Here is a 21,947-nt window from a genome sequence, read left to right on the forward strand (position 1 = left end):
TTACATGCTTTTTTTTCTTTTTTTGTAATTGTCGTAAGAACACATAATGAGATCTACCTTCTTAACAAATTTTTAAGTCTAAAGTCACATGCTTTTTTTTAATCCACAGAATTAATTGTTGCCTTTTACCATCAGCTAGTGACTAAAGGGTATAAAGCACTCAACAGTCATACTACCCCTTCCCAAATCTCCTTCCACAAAGACCTTTTAAAATAAGATAGATTGCATAAAATGGCCTAAGACAGAAGAGACCAAATGGCTTCATATGACTTTTACCAAAATATTTATTGAGGATCAATTCTAAGGGTAAAATTTATTCTAAGGATAAATTCTAGGGGTTCATTCGTCCATTTAGCTGCATATACTAGTCCTAACACATGCATTTTCTGTATCTTCATGCATTTGTTTATAACTGCATTCTGTTCTCTCCAAGCTCTACACTTGTTTCCACATCAGTGTTGATTAGATGATACTCCACTAAAAGAATGTGGAAATGTCTAGAAACCTCTCAAAAGAGAAATCTTACATATTTTTCTTCAAATTTCCGGGCAAGGGCCTCCACTTTATGCCTTTCCTTTTCTTCATCGTTAAAAGGATCTGAGAGATCTTTCTTCTGTAAAGAGACCATTTCACAAAATAAAAATTACCAAAAATTCCCACCATGTATTCATAATATATTCACTGACTACTCAACACCTATAAAATGCATAATAGTAACAACCGTTTTTAAGACAAGGTAGAATACATGCTACTTCCCATCAGTGTTTACCTTAGCAGTTTAAGAAAGAAAAACTTCCATTCATGTAATTCATCAAAACTAAATGCCTACAATTACCCACATCACTAGGTCCTGCAGAGCTCCAAATATGGCAAAGGGCCTTTAGTCAGGGATGCTCAACCTATACAGACATGTGTTTCAATGTAGTTGGTTTTTGTCAACCTAAAAATTATTTTATGTACTTAAAAACATTACTGTAAGGAGAGATTCACTTCCAAAGCAGTCAGTGGCTCATAAAGGTTAAGAACTCACTAAATATAGCACAAGTTCTTAAGAGTTATTCTGCTTTTTGGTCAGAAGAATGGTATAAATTTGCTCTTCTCTCAGTTCTATTGAAAATCAAACCTAGGTTCATGGCAGTCTCTTTCTTTGGACACCTATCTTGAAGAATCAGTAATCTCTTTCCTCCCAATGTCAATACTCACTCCAAATATTCTAAGGATAAATTTTAGGGGTTCATTTGTCCATTTAGCACATATACTAGTCCTGCCGCATGCATTTTCTGTATCTTCATGCATTTGTTTATAACTGCATTGTTCTCTCCAAGCTCTACATTTGCTTCCACATCAGTGATTAGATGATACTCCACCACAAGAATGTGGAAATGTCTAAAAACCTCTCCTCCTGCCTTCCCAAAATACTACCCCATCTTCAAGGATAACAACTGCCTTGATTTCCAACAGCTTAGATTAGTTTTGTCTGTTTTTGTATTTTATAAAGATGGAATTATACAGTATGAGCAGGAGGGAGGAAAAGAGCAACTGTAAGCATCTACTGTATACCTGTGCACTATGCGAGGCACTGAGGGTAGGTTGGTCGGGTCCCACACTGTAGCATTTCTCTAGTGTAGCTCTTAGTCAGATGGGAATTAGGCTAGTACCTGGCTCACAGAGTGTCTGAGATCATGTTGGGTTTCTGGTGTCTTAGAAAATGTTTTATTTTGTGATTGAGGCACAGGTTACATGGATGTGTTCGGTTTGTGGAAATCCATTAAGCTGTGCATTTATCAGGTGCACTTTTCTTTTTAAAAAACAGTATTTTTAATTGATTTTGAGAGGGAGAGAAAGGAAGAGGGAGGAGGGGGAGAGATAGAAACATCAATGAGAGAAAAACATCAATTGACTGACTCCTGCATGCCTCCCTCTTGATGCTACCACACTGGCCTGGCATATGTGCATTCTTCTTAAGTGCATAAACTATATATATAAAAAAGCCTAACATGCAAATTGTCCCCACAGGAGTTTGACTGGGAGACCAATTGCTCGCTATGACGTGCACTGACCACCAGGGGGTAGTGCGGAACAAAGGAAGGCCTCGGCCGGCAGCCAGCAGCAGGAAAAGGAGGCCCCAGCCGGCAACTACAAGGCCCCGATCGGCCCTGATCACTGGCCAGGCCTAGGGACCCTACCCGTGCATGAATTTCGTGCATCAGGCCTCTAGTTCAATTAATAAATTTATACAAAATTTTTACAATGTTAATGAGTTACCAAAACATCAGTAATAGTTGAAACTGGGTGATGGGTACATGGGCTTATTATATTATTCTCTCTAGTTTATGCATGTTTGAGAAGTTCCATACTAAAAAGTAAAAACAAATCCGCCAAGAAAACAAATACAGTAAAACCTCAATATAACAGACTAATTCAGGCGAGGGAGTGCCTGTTAAAGCCGAAAGTACATTATATAACAAATTGGGTTTTCTGAATGCATGTTAAAAAATTGAGAAATTAGTTAATTTACCTGTTTTACTTTTATAGACACATTTGTGTAATTAAAATTATGTATGAAAAGTTTAATTTCACAGAAAGATTTCCTATATATATCACAGTAATTTTACATTTGTACTAAATAGGTCTAGTAAATGAGTGCATTCACCAGTCACAAAGAGAAAACAAAAGCAACACGGCAGGGGCGTGGCTTATCCCACGTGGGCACATCAGCTGCATGTGTCAAAACTGCTGCAGAAAGTCATGCCATGAGACAACACAGCCAATTACCAAAGAGATGCGGTGTGATCATTTGCTCATCATTCACTAAGCACTGTTTAAGAGCAGTGACTCTTGGATTTAAATATGTAGACTACAGTTGTAGATATTTAATATTTATGTCAGCAAAATTACTAGTGTTTTTTCCAACAGACGACCTATTCGCTAAAATTTGTTAAAAATAACAGTGAATTGCCCGGCCAGCGTGGCTCAGTGATTGAGCATCAACCTATGAACCTGGAGGTCATGGTTTGATTCCCGGTCAGAGCACGTGCCCAGGTTGTGGGCTCAATCCCCAGTGTGGGTCGTGCAGGAGGCAGCCAAACAATGATTCTCTTTCATCATTGATGTTTCTGTTTCTCTCTCCCTCTCCTTTCCTCTCAAAAGCAATAAAAATGCATTTTTTAAAAATAAAGTAACAGTGAATTAATAAAAAAACTAAACTGATAATTTAATTATAAGCAAATCTTGGTTAAAGCATTTTAAAATTAACAGGGTGTTAATTTTCATATATGACAAGGAACAGAAACTTTTTCCGTTAAATCCTAAATCCATTAAATCCAGGTTTGCAAAATTGAGGGTTTACTATAGATCATTTAAAAAACACTTGAAAAATCAAACTGATTCTCAAAAGCTCCCCCAGCAAATAAATAAAACAAGAAAATAAACACAGAAAAATAGGTTTCTATCCTTCTAAGTAACTATCCAGAATATTACTTTTCTTGTCTGCCTTTACACGAGGCAGAGTGAGAATCCCTTGGAAAAGAAAAATGTCCAGCATGAAATCCAGCAATGGAACAGCCAGAGACTGGTCACATTTACATATATGTAATATTTAGAGACTTGGCATGAAAAAATTTGTTGTTTCTTTTATTTATATTACTTAGCCATAATTAAAATTAGCTTTGGATGTGCCTTACATTTTCTCCAGCATAAATCAGGAGAATGGTTCTAGAAAGAATTCTATCCCTTCAGGCCTAGGGACAAAACCGGCAAACCTGGTGCTTGCTTTGGGATGGGTGCCATGATCTCGGGGCAGCCAAAGCCTCCCTAGTCTTGCTTTCACCTCTGGAAGTACTATTTACACATGCTGCCCTGAGCATTAGATCTTCAGTGAGCCTGGGGCCATTGGGGTATACCTTGTCTCCAGTTTGAAGGCCTTTCACTTTCCCTCGTATATTCTTCACAAGCTCTGGGTAGAAGAATTCCGGGCAGCGCTTGTGATCTGGCTCAAAGAGGGTGAGTGTAATCCGAACAGCTGCTGCAGCCGGCTCAGAGTCCTGATGCTGCTCTGCTCCCACAATCTCCTCCTTCCGGGACTTCTTCAAAAACACAGGATTCAGAGAACCTGGGAGAGAGGTGAACTGGACCCTGTGGGGCTCCGACATGGCTACCAGCAAGTCTTAGCAGATGTCACTGCATGGCTTCTGTTAACATTGAAAAGAAAGGCCAGGTCAAACCAAGATTTTTCCTGTTCCGTTATACAGATTTAAGTTTAAAAGAATTTCATTGTCAAGAAGAATCCATTGGCCCTGACCGGTTTGGCTCAGTGGATAGAGTGTCGGCCTGCGGACTGAGGGGTCCCGGGTTCGATTCTGGTCAAGGGCATGTACCTTGGTTGTGGGCACATCTCCAGTAGGGGGTGTGCAGGAGGCAGCTGATTGATGTTTCTCTCTCATCGATGTTTCTAATTCTCTATCCCTCTCCCTTCCTGCCTGTAAAAAATCAATAAAATATATATTTTTTTTAAAAAAGAAGAATCCATTGTTCAATTTATCATAATTACCATTTATTGTTTTTTTTCTGTTTAAATACTATTCATCAAATATAAAATTTTTTCATACATATGAAAATTTCATATATATGAAATTTTTTTATATATCCTCAGATTTCTTTAGCATACTTTCTTCCAGTCTTTTTTTCTATGTATATTCACTAAATCCTTGACATCAGAGAGAGCTTTAAAGAATCCTCATAATTGCACAGAATCCTAGAGATATTGTTTTTTTTATTTACCCAACATTTTTTGTTGTTGTTGTTAATCCTCACCCCAGGATATTTTTCCATTGATATTTTTAGAGAAAGTGGAAGGGAGGGGGAAAGACAGAAACATTGATGTAAGAGAGACTCATCGATTGGTTGCCCCCCCGCACATGCCTTGACCAGGGCCTGCAACCAGGGAATAAGCCCTTGACCGGAATCCAACCCAGATAGCCAAACTGACCAGGGCTCTCCAACACTTTTTTTCTGGCTAAGATTAACCTCTTTTGTAAGACCTCTTTATTTTCATTACCAGCAATTTACTTTCATTTAGAGCCATCCTTCGCAAAGTTTTCATTAGCTCAGAGTAACGCCTATCCTGGAATAAGTAAAAAACCCAATATCTCAAGAGTGGTGTAACTAGGCTCACTTCCTAAGACACCAGTTTCTGGCATGGCTCAGTGGCTCAGCATTGACCTATGAACCTGGAGGTCACAGTTGAATTCCTGGTCAGGGTGCATGCTCAGGTTGCAGGCTTGATCCCCAGTGTGGGGCATGCAGGAGGCAGTCAATAAATGATTCTCTCTCATCATTGATGTTTCTCTCTCTCTCCCTTCCTCTCTGAAATCAATAAAAACATATTTTTTAAAAGCTGGAATTTAAAAATATTAATAAGACACCAGCTTCTCACCACCCAAACTCAGGTGTTGGCATAGTGCCAAATTATCACATGCCAAAGACCTTCAAAGTTACTTGGAAACAGTTAGGGTATACACATTGTAAACTCCAGAATTTCAAGGGTTTACAAAATATAAATAAGCAAATGTACCAGACACACACACATATATTGTGCTTCATGTATAAATTGTCTCCAGCTTTTTAAAACTCACATTCAAGTGTGAACTTGTTACCACATCTGTATGGACAGTCATTGCAGCCTTGTGTTTAAGAAAAATAATAAAAGCAACCTAAATCTGAATGTCCAGCATTAAGGGAATGGTCAAAAAAATTAAAGCTCTTTTGTTGATTTGTAAGAGCTTTTGATATAGCCTTGATATATAACATGTATCATATATAGATATGTATATATGTGTGTATATGTGTGTGTACATATATATAAATTTAAAAAATATATATATGTATAGTGTCTGTCATATCTCTCATACATTTCCTTCATTGTTATTTATATTTAATTTTGCTTAGAGTGAAGTATGATGAAGGAAATTTAAACTTTTCATGCAGTTAAAACTAGGCTCTTTTCCCTATGGCTTTTCCCATTTCTTTTGTCCCTAGAATGTCCTTCTTCAACTAGGCATTCTTATATTAGACTTTACTTATCCAGTCTTTCAGATACAATTTTCACAATGAACTCTAACCCAAGTTGAATTTAGTATGCTATAAGGTGAAAGGTGAAGCTCTAACTAACCTTGGTTTCTTCCCAGCATCAATCACTAAATAATCCTCTTTTCCCTGCTGATCTGGTATATATATATCTATCTATCTTATACAACAATTTGGATATCTTAAGGTCTATTTCTGAAATTCATCCTGTATTTCAATCTATTATCTAGAACCACTCTATCTTGAGAAATATGGTATATTTTTATATCTTGAATTTTAAATTCATCTTTATTATTATTCTTTTAAAAGTAATACTTGGCTGCTCTAAGTGGATAGCTCAGTTGGTTGGAGCATCATTCTGATACGCCAAGGTTGTGAGTTTGATCCATTGTCAGGGCACATAAAAGTCAACCAATGGATGCATAAATGGGTAGAACAATTCAATGTCTGTCTGTCTGTCTGTCTGTCTCTCTCTCCCCCCCCTTTCCCTCTGCCCTTCCCTTCCTCTCTCTAAAATCAATAATTAAAAATTATTTAAAAACATATAAAAATTAAAGTAATACTTGGCTATGCCAGCCTGTTCATTACTTCAGATCAATTTTAGAATCATTTTGATACGTTTCCCCCAAAAAGCTCACTGCATTTTGACTGTAAATGAATTATAAATATGAATTAATTCAGAAAGGTTTATATACAGTATATATGTTTATTTATATCCATATATGTGTATGGATATTTATATAGTAAATGCAATATTCATTCTTTCTGTTATGACCATAAAACTGTGATCTATAAAAACCAGACAAGAAAGTAAAATATGTAAAAGAGTTAATATATGCCCTAACCGGTTTGGCTCAATGGATAGAGCGTCGGCCTGTGGACTCAAGGGTCCCAGGTTCGATTCCGGTCAAGGGCATGTACCTTGGTTGCGGGCACATACCCAGTAGGGAGTGTGCAGGAGGCAGCTGATCGATGTTTCTCTCTCTCTCATCGATGTTTCTAACTCACTATCCCTCTCCCTTCCTCTCTGTAAAAAATCAATAAAATATATTTTTTTAAAAAAGAGTTAATATAATTCTAACTAGACAACAAAGTGATTAGCAGCAAAACAGGTTGGTGGTGCAAAAAGACCATCGTGCACTAAGATTTTGAAATTCCTCTAAAAGAAACCAAGGCCCCTAGGACATTGTGATGCACTGGGTTGTGAAAATAAATTTCAGCTGAAGCTTGAAGGCTTAAAAGTCTCCTACTGACAAGAAAGTCTCCTACTGACAAGAGCAGGCAAGGTCTCAGATAAGAGAATCTGCAAGGTAACTGATGGGATGCAGGAAGGTCATCCTAGAAGTGGCAACCAGGTCCTGTCCCTACTGAGGCACTAATTTAAAAATGTAACCTTATCCTGGCCCAAATTTTAGACACTGTAACTTCAGTCCACCTATGTGGTAAAACTGCTTCTCTTAAATTGTTTAAGTGACTTTGCAGGCCTGAGAAGTTATAGATATAATACAAGGAAATAAAGTAAATCAAACCTACAGCATATTAACACTTAGATTCTGCATTTTTATAATCATCATAACTGATACTACTTGTTACTAAGTCATGTGAAACATTTACATCAGTTACATTTAAGAGAATCAGTCATTAATGAATAACGTCAGACTTACAATTTTAATTTGAAATAAGTTTCAAAGTGTACATTTAAAAGAACCTGACTACATTTACACACTTATTTGACTTACAAGACTTAAGTCCTTGAAAAGATTTTACTATTAGGTTTATAAGTTCACTGTTCTAGAAATTTGAAGTATTGCAGAGACTAAGTATATAAAACTTTAAATGCGATTTAAAACATTTAAGGGAATTTATCTTTGTAAAAAGAGCTCATGGTTTAGGAGAATTTAATTTGTTAAACTGGTGCCTTAATTGAAGTTTCGCAGATGAAGAATGTTATATAAACATTCTTATATTTGTAAATAAAACCAGATTTATCAGTAAAACGTATAGTCTTAAGAAAAGCTAAGTATTTAAATACATGTATACCTCGGAGATATTGCAGGTTCAGTTCCAGACTACCACAGTAAAGCGAGCTGTAATCTTTTTGCTGGTGGAGGGTCTTGCCTTCAATTTGTAAAAAACGCAACATCTGTGAAGGGCAATAAAGTGAAGTGCAATAAAACAAGGTATGCCTGTACTCACCTTAAATAGCTAAATCTTATTCTAAGTAAAAGCACAGTATTCTACAAAAAAAAAAAAAATCCCTCTTAAAAAACTAATGTAATCCAAGAAATGTTAGTCTCCTTTTGTTATTTCAGGTTATTCCCAGGAATGATGTATTTTTTGCTGTACATTCTCTTAATCACTGTATTTTCAAATTGGTCATTGGTGAAACACAGAAAAACTGAATTCTGTGTGCTAAATTAGTAATTACTAATTACAAAATTAGTAATTAGATTTTGTAATTACGATTTTGTAATTAGTCTCTTTACTAAACTCTTATTTTAATGGTTTCCCTCTTCATTTAAAAATAGGCTATCCTGTCATCCACAGAAATGAGAATGTTGTCTTCTTCTTTCTGAAAAATTATGTTTTTGTTTCATGTCTTATTGCATTGGCTAAAACTTCCAAGATAGTACTAGACAATACATTCTTTGCCCTGTTCCTGACTCTAACAGAAATGCCTCTAATCCCAAGGTAATGTTAACTTAAAATTCATAGTTATCAAGTCATTAAAATATCCCTCCATTCCTCAAGAGTTTTAAAATCAGAAACTTGTGTTGAATCCTAGGGAATTATTTCCTGGAATCAAAACAAAACAGTAAATGGCAGTTCCTATAACTGACAGTGCTTTACGGAAACTGAGCTCCGCTGAAAAGCCAGGCTGTGCACAAGCCAGTTCGCTAACCCCCGCGCCTCTGACACCCAAGTCTCCACACGAAAATCGCCTCGGGGAGCCCTGGGCTACCACCTTTTCAGTAGGCGGCCACCCAAGAAACGTCTAGGTTCTAGGTTACGTCAACCCTTGACTTAGAATCTTCGGAGTCTGCAACTGGGAATGGGACCTTTCTAAAATGTATTCTTTTCTATCTGCAATTTGACGTTTGGGCTGTCGCTGTGCTGAACTGTTTCTAGTTCCCACTCAACAGCTTAAGTTTCCACGTATTGACACTACGACTGGCATCTGCCTTCCGGTTGTCACAACCAACGGCTCCCAACTTCTCCAAAAGTGTCAAACTACAGCTCGGCTTGTGTGAGAGCCCGGTCCCGACAAAGACACGCACCTTTGTCCCCGGCGCGACGCAGGCTACGGACCCACGGGCCGCGTTCGTCCCCCCGCGACCGTCCTCATGCCGGCCCGGGAGCCCCGACGGCGGCGCTGCTAGCGGCCGGCCCCCGAGCCATGCCTCCCGGCGGGCGACCGGCCTGCGCCGCGGCCCATGGCCGGGTCCCGGAGCGCCCGGGGGAGCCTCGCCGGCCGTGCCGCCTGCCGGCGCAGGAGGAAGTGGAGAGACGCCGACTACAAGTCCAACAACTCGGGACCTCGGGGCGGACTGCACTGATGCGCTGGGAGAACTTGCGGCGCGGACGAGGGCTCGGGATGGGGGACGCTCCCCGAACGCAGCCGTTAGAAAGCGCGCTCCGAAGAACCGGGTCGCCCCCCAGGCGCGGCCACGTAGAGCTCCTTGGGCGCGGGGCCCCGGGAGCGGGCGGAGGCTGGCTTCCAGGCCGCGCCGAGGTCCGTCAGGGAAGCGGTCGGCGCGGCGATGCGGCCGGCCCCGGGGCCCGCGGGAGACTAACGGCCGTAACAGAAACGCCCAGGAGGAAGGGGCCAGAGGCCAGGGTCCGGGGGCGGGGCGGGTCGCGGAGCCGACTTCCTCGCGCGCGCTCGGTCAGCAGCTCAGTCCTCGCCGCCGCCTCAAACCGCGGGTGCTTCGTTGTCACGAGCCCGAGGGAGGGGGAAGGAGCCGGGAGTTTGGGGCTCCGGCGCGCGGAGACAGCGGCGCCCTGGTCACGTGCCCCTCGCCCGGCCAATAAGCCCCGGCGGGCGTGGTGACGTCAGAGAGGCGGCTAGGCCGATGACAGCGGTCCCTAGTCACGTGGCAGGGCGCACTCCAATGGGCGGTGCCAGGGCTACCTAAGGTTCCCGGCGACCCGTGCGTCGGTGGTGGTTGGGTGGTAAGATGGCGGCTGTGAGTCTGCGGCTCGGCGACTTGGTATGGTGAGTCCGGGCGGCCGGGGCCAAGCGAGGTGCGCCGGGGAGCTGCTCCCCTGGGCGCGCAGTTGGCGGCCAGCCGGGGAGCTGCTTTTCTGTGCGCTCCACGCCGCGGAGAGGCCGAGATGAGGTGCCGGCGCTGCGAATGACGCCGGGCGGAAGGGGCAGCCTGGCCCCCGGGGACTAAGTCCGAGGGTGGCCGTGATGGGCCCCTCTCTGAGCCGTGAGGGCGCCCGGGAGAGAGCCACGCTCCAGATCGGACGCCGGCGGTTACTGTGAAGGGCGTCGGCCGCGGACGCCGGTTCCCTCTGGGTCTTGCTGGGGTTCGCGGGGAGCCCGCGGGGCCATACCGTCCGGGCGAGCCCGTTAAAACCCGTGATGCGATGGAACCGACCTGTGCGGGCGGCTCAGCCGGGGGGTGTCGAAACCGGACTGATGGCGCTGCCCCGTGAAGACATGGAGGGGACACTTCTCCTTTAGGTTGGCAGTGACCAGTACCTTCTTGTGTGCCTCTCGCAGTCCGCTTCTGTGCCCCAGACAACCGCCCGAACCAGGACCGACTGTCGCCGCCTCTCTAGCTGCGTAGCTTGTTTCTTGACCCGGAGGAAGGCTTCCATTAGCATTTGGCAGGACGGACTGGGCTCGCGGTGAACTGAACCAGACTGCGAGGGGAAGTCTGTGTTTACAGAGCAAACTGTCCCCCACCCCCACCCAGGGGAGGCTCTAGACAAGTGACTCTCGGTGGTTTTGTTGTACCCCTTGTTGCCAGAAGAATGCACACACCTTCTGCGCATATGTGTACAATTTTGCATTCCAGTTCTGAGGGGTTTGGACTTGTGGGGCCATCCATGGAAGCCAGGAGTTCAGAACTCCTGTTTGCCAGCTTTTGTTCTGGCGCTGGAGGATGCAAGTGGAGATTTAGGGAAATAAATAGCATGTTGAGTGGGTTGCAGGAAGCGGACAAGCTTTCCAGGGCAAATGCTGACTCTTCTGTGTTTTCTCTAGGGGGAAACTCGGCCGGTACCCTCCATGGCCGGGAAAGGTGAGTGTCTTGCCACTAAACGAAAGGAAGACGTCTGAAGTTGGGTTTGAAGAGGTGACGAATGGCAGATGCATTCTCCTCAGTTTCTAACCTTGAATGAAACTGTGCCTATTTAAATGACAATCAGATTTTTCTTTTCTCTAATATCAGTTCATTTAGAAAAGCCAATATATAAATCAGGTCATTTAATCTGCAGTGATTGCTTATTTCTTGAATCAGAGATGGTTTTGATGGAGTCTTTTAACTCTGGAAATCAATTCTAGTTTGAATTTAGCTTTATACTTAAATCTAACAAAAGGAGAAGGAAATAAATTCTCCAGGAAGAGAGAAATCTAAATGTAGGTTAGTGAAAAGTCAAAGTATTTTTGTCCCAACTCAGTTTAAATCTTCTTTCCATGTTACCATATGTGGTGCTCCAGTGCATCTTTGCAGAAGTTGGCATTTCAAATTTTGCATGAGGCAATCCATCATAGCTTTCCAAATGTTCTGTTTATATATTCTTGCTAGGAGCCCAAGAAATGCCTTAGACTGTCTCTTTGGAGCATGGCATTTTCAGTGCCTCAGTTGACTTTCATTGTCACTATTACCTGTCTCAACTCTTCCTGCCTTGAAATATTTTCAAAAGTGTCCTTTGCATTTGTTCAGTGATTATAGGGTCACTTTGGGGGGGGGGGGGGCTGTTGATCTTCATTTTAATTGCTTTTAAAACAGGACCATTTCAAAAAGGAAATTTTATCTACTGAACACTGTGCTTGTTACATGTTTGATACAGGGAACTTCTGTAGAAAAGTGCCAAGTCTAAACATATTCTAGGCCCTGGGTTTTTATTTTAAGACATTCCTTTTTTTTTTTTCTTACCAGCTTTGAGCTGTGGAAAAAAACCTTTTTTTCCCCCCTTTTATCCCCCAGATTGTTAATCCACCCAAGGATTTGAAGAAACCTCGTGGGAAGAAATGCTTCTTTGTAAAGTTTTTTGGAACAGAGGATCAGTGAGTAGCACTCACCAAGAGTTTCCCTTTGCCTTTTTTTAGCTTTTGCCCTGGGTCTGAGCTGCTTTGAGAATATTCTAGGAACCCTAGTTCAGCCTTACTATAGTCTGTACGGATGCGTATCATTCTGGCCTCATACCTAGATAAAAGATGGTATTCGTATTCTTATCTTGCAGAACTGTCCTGGGCTAATAATAATGTCAGGTGAGAACTAGGGCTCACCACCTTCTAAATATAATAATCACATTGAGATAGTTTCTCACATCTCTTTACCCGTTCCATAGGCAGTTCCTTTTATAAAGCCCACATTTGGTTCTCTGTTAATAGCTGTTTATCATTTGGCTCATGCATGAGGTATACAGTGAAAATTAAAATATTTATCTTAATAAAAATAATTGTTTAATCTGCTTTCTTTTGTAAGAGTGAATAGCTCACTCTAATATTGTAAAAGTAATGCTTTTTAACCAGACCTGAATTGAAATCAGAACCATTAATTTGAGATTCTTTGATAGGAAAGCACAGTGAGGGGAAGAAGATGTATTTGCTTGAGTGATTTGTTTAACTTTCTTATCACTACATCAAATTGATTACCTAGGTCTAGCTAGATGGTTTGATTTCTTTAAGTAGTTATATTTCTGTCTATGATTCTTACAGGAAAATGTAATTTAGGGTTAGGAAAATGTGACTTTTCTGATAATTTAATACCAATGATTAAAATACACATTCCTAGAAAGCAAGATATAATATTCCATAGGAAAATCTCTTATAAACAGTGTTCTTCATTTGCTCAGGAGTTTATGTGTCAGAGTGCTTACTCATTTTGATTTAGCGTTTGCCTGGCATCATACAGATATACTGATATACCCAGCCCCAGTTCTCTGTTACAAACCAACTTAGCAGCCTTTTGATGGCAATATTTCAAAGGGGTCACTATCCTGGAGCTGTGAGAGCCAGAGACACTCTGGAAGAGAGAATGTTCTGGTATGCCATGGATTTCACAAGAAAGATTATCCTGATGCATAAAACAAGTGCTGATTGTACAACCACACTCCGAATTGCTTGACACCGAAGGGAACTTGGAAAGCGAATGTTGTGGTGCCCGTCTCCCAGGAACTCAGGTGACAAAGACATAAACATTTAAGATGGGGTTAAGTGCAGAATGAGTGATTCAGATAATTATTAAAGGGCTCTAGGCTATATATAGAGATCAGTGGAGAATGGCCAGGTCAAAGGCTGATGTAAGAGATGGAATTTGAATCAAACTCGGGATGGATAGAGTTGGTGTAGGCAGGAATAGTAAGGGTATTCTAGGCATTGGATTCTATAAATAACTGGTCTTTTAGTTGGATATGTGGGCAGAGAGAGGCTCCCCATCTAAGGCAAAGAACTTGTGCTTGGGACCTAGCTGGTTTGCCTCAGTGGTTGGAGGGTTGGCCCGTGGACTGAAGGGTCTTGGGTTCAATTCCGGTCAAGAGCATGTGCCTCATTGCAAGCTCAACCCCCGGCCATGGTTGGGGCTCATGTAGGAGGCAACCAATTGATGTGTCTCTTTCACATCAATGTTTCTCCCTCTCTATATCTCCCCCTCCCTTCCACTTTCTCTAAAAATCAGTGGAAAAAATATCCTTAACAAAGGAAAGAACTTGTGCTTGGGAATGACAGAGGCAATATGGTTGGCCTAACTTGTGTACTTCTTTGTTTAGCTAACCAAGTATGAAAGGAAAATGAGAACTCATAGAAAGTGGGGGCTTAATCAGATTACAGCAAGCCTGAAAGTCATTGTGTTTTTATGATAATGTTTTTTAAAGTTCTGGAAGTTTAGAAAAAGTAAACTGTAGTCCTTATGTATAAGAAATACTACAGATAAAACACAGAAAATTGGAGTTGAGTGAATTGCCATGCTCAACAGGCAACCAAGTGAAGCCAATGAAAAGGATGCACTTACTGAATGCAAAAATAACCTAATGGTGTCAGTAGTGGTGATGATGTGATTTCTAATTGGCTAAAGTTTTTTGAAGGGATTCATAAGCAAATGGATACAGGGAAACTGCTAGATTTAATATCTTTAAGCTTTTTAAACTTCCTTGATAGAGTTCCATATAAAAAGCTATTTCAAAATTAAGACATTGTAGGACTAACATGTTTTTTTTTGTGGCTAGGCAGTTGACTCCGTAAAAGGAAAACAAGGGTAAGGATCGACAGCACTTCTCTGAAGGGAGGAGGGTTCTTAGTGATCAGTTAAGGCAGATTTTATTTAGTATCTTTATATTATCTGAGGGTGAACTCTCCAGATTGTTGGGGAGCAGTGAATTACTTTGGGGAAAGAGCACTAGATTTGTTACCAGCCTAACATGCATTCATATACCAGTTTCACCTACTCTGATTTGGGCAAGTTCATCTTTCTAGGACTCTACATTCTTATCTACATGTAAGAAAAAATACTCCCGACCTTGTACAAAGAAGTAGCATCATTTACCATAGTGTGGTTTTGGTATATACAGCAGGTGTTCAGCAAACATCAGGTTAGGGTATAGATCTCTTGTTACAAAAGAAAAAGCTGGTAAGAAGCAGGTGGCTTTCAGTAGGGAAAATGTGAAAGAGACAGACACAGACTGCCCAGAAGCGAGAGAATCTGTGTTTGAAAAGAAAGTCACCTGAAAGTTGGAGATTCCTAAGGACATCAGCAGGTCTGCTCTTCTAACCAAAAAGGCTTTGAACACAAAGCAATACATTGTTCCACCTTTTTTCTTTATTTTTTCTTATTTTTACATCCTCCCATCTTTATGTAAAAACTATAGTGTGCATCTCCAGGAGTACTTGTACAGTCCATTCCATGCTCCCAAAGGGATTTGGAGGAGGAACTTGTCAAGATCTGGAAAGGGGACCAAATCAGACAAAAGAGTAGGACTCTAATGTGAAAAAGCAAAGGCTGAAAAAAGCACAATCCAAATTGATGAAATAATAAGTGACCGTAAGGAGGTAAACACTGACTTGTTCATAAACCTCCCAAATGTTTCAACAAGGGGCACCATGAGTATAATAAACATAGGACTGTTTAAGACATGTATAAGGAGTACAATATGAAACAAACGTTTAAGAGGTGGTTTAGAAAAGAAATGCAAGTGAACTTTTTAGGGATGAGAACTGCTTTGTGAAGGGCAAAGTCATAAGGGCTACAGAAGAAGCTGGTCTCTACCTCACCTTTAATACTTGATGTCAGGCACATTCTAGAATGGAGGCTTCTCTGGTGATTAGGCACTGACCACGGTGGACAGGGCCTGACCCAGTGGGGCTATTCCTGTACTCCTGAGGAATATAGGATTCAGTTACAGGTATTCAGTTTCAAAACTGACATACTACTTATGGAGAAAATATATAGAGATGGGATTTTTTACATTAGCAAGGACCTTTATTAAAGAGTAAAAAGAGCCCAGCCGGTGTGGCTCAGTGGTTGAGCGTCAACCCATGAGCCCCAAGAGGTCACTGGTTTGATTCCTGGTCGGGGCAAATGCCCAGTTTTCAGGCCTGATCCCCAGTAGGAGGTGTGCAGGAGGCAGACAATGTTTCTATCTTTCTATCCTCCCTCTCTCTCTAAAGTCAATAAAAACACATTTTTTTCTAAAAAGAGTAACTCCTTTAGATAAACAATGATTTCAGTCTTTTAGAAACTTGGTTTTTCTTTCTCCCTTCCTCTGCCAAAACTTCTAATCTATTTTGTTGACATCCCACTGTTAGGAAGAGAGGGCCAGATTTTCCTAACCAGCCTCCCCTGTGAAGTGAAGGACTTAGTAAGATGGCTGGATTCGACTCTCCAAGGCTGGATGACCACAATGGGAATTGCCCACAGTTGTTTTCTGTTTCATGGAAATACAGAGGGGAAAAATAACTTTAACATAACTTTGTCAACTCTATCAGGTGGCCACAACCAAAGATTAATCTCAGGCACATGAGGGCCCATCTTGGACAGGTGGCTGCCCATCAGAGGAGAAACTGAGCTCAGAGTTTACAAGTTTGGTCAGTGACTGTGGATGACAGAGTGAAGGGAGTTTATTTAGTTTGTAGGTGCTCGAAATCAACAGAAACAAAAATTACATTTTCAGAAACTTCCATCTATACTGGTAGATGTGGAAACTGAGAGGCAGGAGATTTGTGGATTTTAAGTCATAGATGTCAGCCTGAGGTACTTTTACATCAAGCCAGATAGAAGGTGGGACAGGCTGGGTGTGAAGTGTCTGAGTACTCAAATAATTCTTCCAGAAAAATCTGTGGCTCAGAGCATAACAGATTGGAACCATCCAAGCATCCCTTTTTCTTTTCACCTGGCAACTGATTGACCCACTTTTACTACATGTAACACTGTGTAATAGTTGAAGAATTGAGCCAAGTAGAGAGTGAGGGCCCCTGCTCTTAATATTTTGACTGAGCCAGCAGTGTCCTTCTGCCAGGGCTAGACAGTAGTGATCCTAGAGCACTAAGTAGATTCTCACCTAGCATCAGCACAGCTCCCATCCTGTAGGTGACTCCTTTGGTGGCTGAGGCAGGAGCATGTGTCATGCACTGGAATCATAGAAAATGGCACCAAAAAATGCAGCTGGCGGCGTTGATATAGACAGCACAGCTTGAAAATCTCACCCAGCTTTTGGGAATGTTTTCAAGTTTTGGGAACAAAATCTTTATCTTTTTTTTTTTTTTTTTAATATATTTTATTGATTTCTTACAGAGAGGAAAGGAAAGGGATAGAGAATTAGAAACATCGATGAGAGAGAAACATCGATCAGCTGCCTCCTGCACACTCCCTACTGGGGATGTGCCCGAAACCAAGGTACATGCCCTTGATTGGAATCGAACCTGGGACCCTTGAGTCCGCAGGCTGACGCTCTATCCACTGAGCCAAACCAGTTAGGGCCAAAATCTTTATCTTATCTGCAAGACTTTGTTGATGTCTCTGATAATCATTGCTTGAAATGAACTGAGAAATTTTTAATTATCTTTTTGTGTGTAGTTCTTGGTTGTTTTGTTTTTTGAGTTGTATATGGTTTTGGGGGGTATCTTGATTTCTGAATGGCTTGGATTTGAAGCTCTAATACCTCGGGATACTTAGCCTTTTTCAATGGTTTGGAGTGGGGGGAGCTTAGGAATTATTTACAATGTGCTACTCACCAATTCCAGATGGAGAAGCGAACCCACATTTTCTGACCCTCTTCTTATCCTCACCTTTGGACTATGCTTGTATGTGTTCTCTCTCCTTCCCCCACCCCCACCCAGGTCATTTCATTGTGTCTGTGCAAAGTCTGAGACACATATGTGAGGGTGTTTGAGATTGTTCGTGGACTGGCACCTTGAATATGGTAGCTTCATGGTATGATTTTAATTTAAGAGGAAAGCAGATCAGAATTATGGAAGTTTTTGAAAATGTAATTTGTTGTTTTTAATCCTTACCCAAGGATATTCTTCATTGATTTGAGAGAAAGAAACATCAATTGGTTGCCTCCCATACACTCCCTGACCCAGGATCGAGCCCACAACCTGGGTATGTGTCCTGATGAGGAATTGAACCTGCGGCCCACACCAAGCAGGGCAAAAATGTGATGTTTTGTGTGTTTTTTAAAAAATATATTTTATTGAAGTTTTACAGAGAGAAAGGGAGAGGGAGAGTTAGAAACATTGATGAGAGAGAAACATTGATCAGCTGCCTCCTGCACACCCCCCACTGGGGATGTGCCTGCAACCAAGGCACATGCCCCTGACCAGAATCGAACCCGGGACCTCTCAGTCCGCAGGCCGACGTTTTATCCACTGAGCCAAACCGGTCAAGGCAAAAAAATGTGATGTTTTTAAATTCATTTTGAGTGGAGTGTGTAATCTGATGGTGGCTAAGTGGGAGGTTTATATTCACAAATGAAAATGACTTTGTAGGAGGTATATCAGAATACCAGGGTAAGTTAGCTGCTCTTGACTGTACTACAGTTCATCTAACAGGCATCCAGGCAGTTACTACCCACCTGAGGAAACCTTACAAACAAGGAAATAATGGGGGAAACCCTCTGGGCAGTCAGAATAGCCCTTGTTCTACAGCAGAGGCCTTTATTGATTTGATGTTTTTTAAAGATAGTACGCCTTTATAGTTACCAAAAAAAACTCAAGCTATAAACGATGAAAGGGTTCCATTCATCTCTGTCCCTCAGCCACCCAGTTCCCTGCCTATAGTCATCACTGTTTTTTATAGCATAGCCCTCTAGAGATAATGTTTGTATAATCAAGAAGCTACATATTCCTTTTTCCTCTTTTTTGTTTTGTTTGTTTGTTTGTTTCTGTTTGGTTAATCCCCACATTGCTTTTCAGAGAGAAAGAAAGGGAGAGAGAAGGGGAGAGAGAGAGAGAAACATCGATGTAAGAGAGACACATCAACTGGTTGCCGCCTGCACATGCCCCGACCAGGGGTGGGGAGCAAACCTGCAACCCGAGTACGCGTCCTTGATCAGGAATTGAACCTGAGACCCTTCAGTGCACAGGCCGATGCTCTGACCACTTTACAACACTGGCCTGGGCCTTTTTCCTCTTTTTTGCACAAGTGGTAGAATACTACACACTGCTCTACATCTTGCTTTTTCCACTTAGCCAAATATCTTAAGGGACCTTCCATTTTGTACTTTGTAATGACCTTGCTGATCGCTAGCTACTTTGTTTTTAGGTGTTTACTTCTACAAACAATATGTAATTAACTTTCTTTTACATAAAAGGGAAGGCACATGCTTTAGATGCAATTTGACTAAGCTTGATTTTTATGACTTCCCAACCTACAGCAACGTGGACAGAAAAGGTCCAGCTCCGTCTAGGCATTGGGAGAATGACATAAGGGAAATCACAAGTTACAGCTTATATCAAGGAAACAAACAGCAGTCACTAAAAAAAAAAAAAATGCAACAACCACAAAAGGCCACTAATGCCTTATAACATTTAACCCAGAGTCACCCTGAATGTGCCTGGAAGGCATCATTTACCCTGTGATTATTTATTGAGCACCAGTTGCATGCCAGCCCCGCTTGATGAGCCTCAGTGGATAGGAGAGTGGTGCATTATTGAAGCTCCTGCTGAAAAGCAAACCCTCTTTATGGATACAGAGAGGGTTTTGCAGTACTACAGCCTTTAGAGAAAATATTCTATTCAGACAGCCAAAGGGATTTCAGTTTGATTTGCTTTCATGAAGTAATCTTCCTGGGGCTCTGGCGGGCTGGCTTTTTATTTACTGTTTTACTAATGTGGCAGGATGCTTATCCAACAACTGATTGATTAAGTAGATTAACTTTTTGCATTTATCTTTTTAAAGTCATATTTATGCTGTCAGTTCATTTAGCAAACCATTTTCACTTTTCAAAGATGATCATAGAGGAAAATTTCACTTTACTATCTCAAATGCCAGTCTTCAGGTTGAAACGGATTTTTACTATATTGTTCTCCTGGCAGAAATCAGTAAAATGCTTCAATAAAAACATAGGCATGGATTTATTGGTGCTTCCTCCAGATAGCCTTACCCTTCCACTTACTCTGAATCAAAGATTAATATGGGGAGGGAAGTTAGGAATTAGGATTCTTGGAGTATGTTGTCCCATCTCAAGGGCTCCATCAGAACCACCCTATTGGTTTTTTTCTGGAACTTGTGCAGTTCTCAGCTTCTGACTGAAGCTCAGAAAAAGGAAGAGGCCTGTCTTGAGGTCTGTGGCTCTTTTAAGCTTCATTACTGATACTAGTGTCATGTTTGAGCCACCAGTTGGTATGACAGCTTAACTGGCTTTTCAGGGAGTGTCTGGCTTTGTATCTGATTGCTCTGATGGTCTGTCCTTAGAAACACTATACATGCGAGGAGAGGCAAGAAGGTCAGTTCAGTGGTATACTTGCCAGACACTATGGGTTTGAAATTTAATTCCATTTGTCTTCCTATAGATCGGACCCACTTAGCTCCATTGTGTCAGATTTCAAATTTTAAAATGAATTGGTCACGAGAAAGTTACCTGCTTACTCATCCAGTGGAAGCTCTATGCAGTGAGACCAGTGTCTGAGTCCCCTTTCTTTTTCTTTTTTTAAATATACTTGTATTGATTTCAGAAAGGGAGAGAGAGAGAGAGAGAGAGAGAGAAACATCAATGATGACAGTCATTGATTGGCTGCCTCCTGCATGCCCCCTACTGGAGATCAAGCCCACAACCCGGGCATGTGCCCTTGACCAGAATCAAACCAGGGCCCTTCAGTCTGCAGACCTAGGCTCTCTATCCACTGAGCCAGACCAGCTAGGGCTGAGTCCCGTTTCATCATTCATTCTGTCTAGTTTTGTTTACCCATAGGTAACATGCCTAGGCCTGGTTTGCTGTCCCACTTGCCAGTTGATGGTTGCAGGGCTGTTGTGTTTGTACAGACCCACTGTCACAATCATTATCACAACACCCAAAGCTGTTGGTGGGTTGGTAGCACTATTTTTATGTACAGAGGTTAGCACTTTTACTATCCTACTATATAATAAAAAGCTAATATGCTAATTAGACCAAATAGCAGAAGGACCGTTCAGACAACCATTTGGACGACCTTCCGGACAAAGCCAGGGCTGAGAGGGCCGACCGAGGCTGCAAGGGCTGAGCCCCTTGCATGATTTCGTGCATTGAGCCTCTAGTTATTAATGAAAATTCTATAGCTTTCTCCAAGAGAAAGAACCTTAAGTTAGTGTGGTAGCCCAGTTTCTAAATCCTTACCCTGACCCACTTTTTCTAAAGGGTATACTGTGAAACCTTTGAGTGTTACAAGGTACAACATATAAATTAACTATTACCTTGCCAAACCTATAAAATTCTCTCCTTTATACTGTGAAACTGAATATCATTTAGGGAAACCACAGAAAGTCAGCTGAGGCTGAATTGTTCAGATGGTAAGTGTGGTTGGTCAGATATTCCAGAATTGACAATTGAGGGCTTTTTCTACTTTCATATGTTATGCACGGATGGTAGTAATTAAAAATTAAATATTAGAAGAGTATGTTTTTCTACCTTTAATCGCAAATAGAATCTTGTTTTTGAAGGCCTCCCTTTGTGCTGCTGCCCTCATTCCAAGCCATGTGTCACATGTTTTGTGTGGTCTAGTAGCCATGGATACAGTCATTTATGAACAAATATAGGCTCCACAGCTACAAATATCTGTAAGAGCAGAAGATTTTAGATGTTGCATTTCCTAAGCCCTCATATCCCTGATTCTGAGTTGATTGACAGATCATCAATCTGGTTTAGGTTGTTGCGGGTGGCGATGCTTCCAGGTGCCCTGATTTCCTGGGATCCATATGTGGCCATCTATACTGTGTGGTAAAAATGGGAGAGCAGCTCCAGGTTTCCTCTGTCCTGAGAGCAAGTGGCATGCATGGTGTGTGTGGTTCGGTGTAGAAGGAAGGTGAATAGGGGTGGAAATAACATATCACACAGTGATTTCATTTGGAGGATATTCTGATTTTTCTTTTTCTGCTTGGCTTGTTCCAAGAAAACATACTTTAAGGCTCAAGAGCTTGAAATGGTCAATAATATGTTTTGAAAAAATGGCAGGCCTGTTCAAAGCCCAATGAAAGCAAATGGATCATTGCATTCTGCTA

The 21,947-nt window shown here is 41.5% G+C and overlaps 2 protein-coding genes across 7 annotated transcripts in view; one reads left to right on the forward strand and one right to left on the reverse strand.

Moving 5' to 3' along the window:
* The window catches only part of UBN1 (ubinuclein 1), a 39,875-nt gene extending 29,851 nt beyond the window's left edge, over window positions 1-10,024 (reverse strand). Inside the window, exons 1-4 of one of the 2 annotated variants that reach the window (XM_070413050.1) lie at window positions 9,363-10,024; window positions 8,125-8,227; window positions 3,903-4,190; window positions 527-613 (exon numbers count right to left, since the gene is read on the reverse strand). In XM_070413050.1, coding sequence (XP_070269151.1) covers window positions 527-613; window positions 3,903-4,151 — 336 coding nt within the window. In that variant the 5' untranslated portion in view covers window positions 4,152-4,190; window positions 8,125-8,227; window positions 9,363-10,024. The remainder of the gene's footprint in view (window positions 1-526; window positions 614-3,902; window positions 4,191-8,124; window positions 8,228-9,362) is intronic. The other variant, XM_070413051.1, reaches the window with a different exon arrangement.
* A 191-nt stretch (window positions 10,025-10,215) lies between these two features.
* Window positions 10,216-21,947, forward strand: part of GLYR1 (glyoxylate reductase 1 homolog) — a 50,000-nt gene continuing 38,268 nt past the window's right edge. For 4 of the 5 annotated variants that reach the window (XM_070413053.1, XM_070413054.1, XM_070413056.1 and 1 more), the window contains exons 1-3: window positions 10,216-10,300; window positions 11,300-11,336; window positions 12,246-12,325. In XM_070413053.1, coding sequence (XP_070269154.1) covers window positions 10,263-10,300; window positions 11,300-11,336; window positions 12,246-12,325 — 155 coding nt within the window. In that variant the 5' untranslated portion in view covers window positions 10,216-10,262. Of the gene's footprint in view, window positions 10,301-10,622; window positions 10,775-11,299; window positions 11,337-12,245; window positions 12,326-21,947 lie in introns of those variants that run through there. The other variant, XM_070413055.1, reaches the window with a different exon arrangement.

The sequence above is a fragment of the Myotis yumanensis genome, unplaced genomic scaffold, assembly GCF_028538775.1.
Source record: "Myotis yumanensis isolate MYYU_CA2020_CCGP unplaced genomic scaffold, mMyoYum1.0.hap1 SCAF_4, whole genome shotgun sequence".
Taxonomy (NCBI): Eukaryota; Metazoa; Chordata; class Mammalia; order Chiroptera; family Vespertilionidae; genus Myotis; species Myotis yumanensis.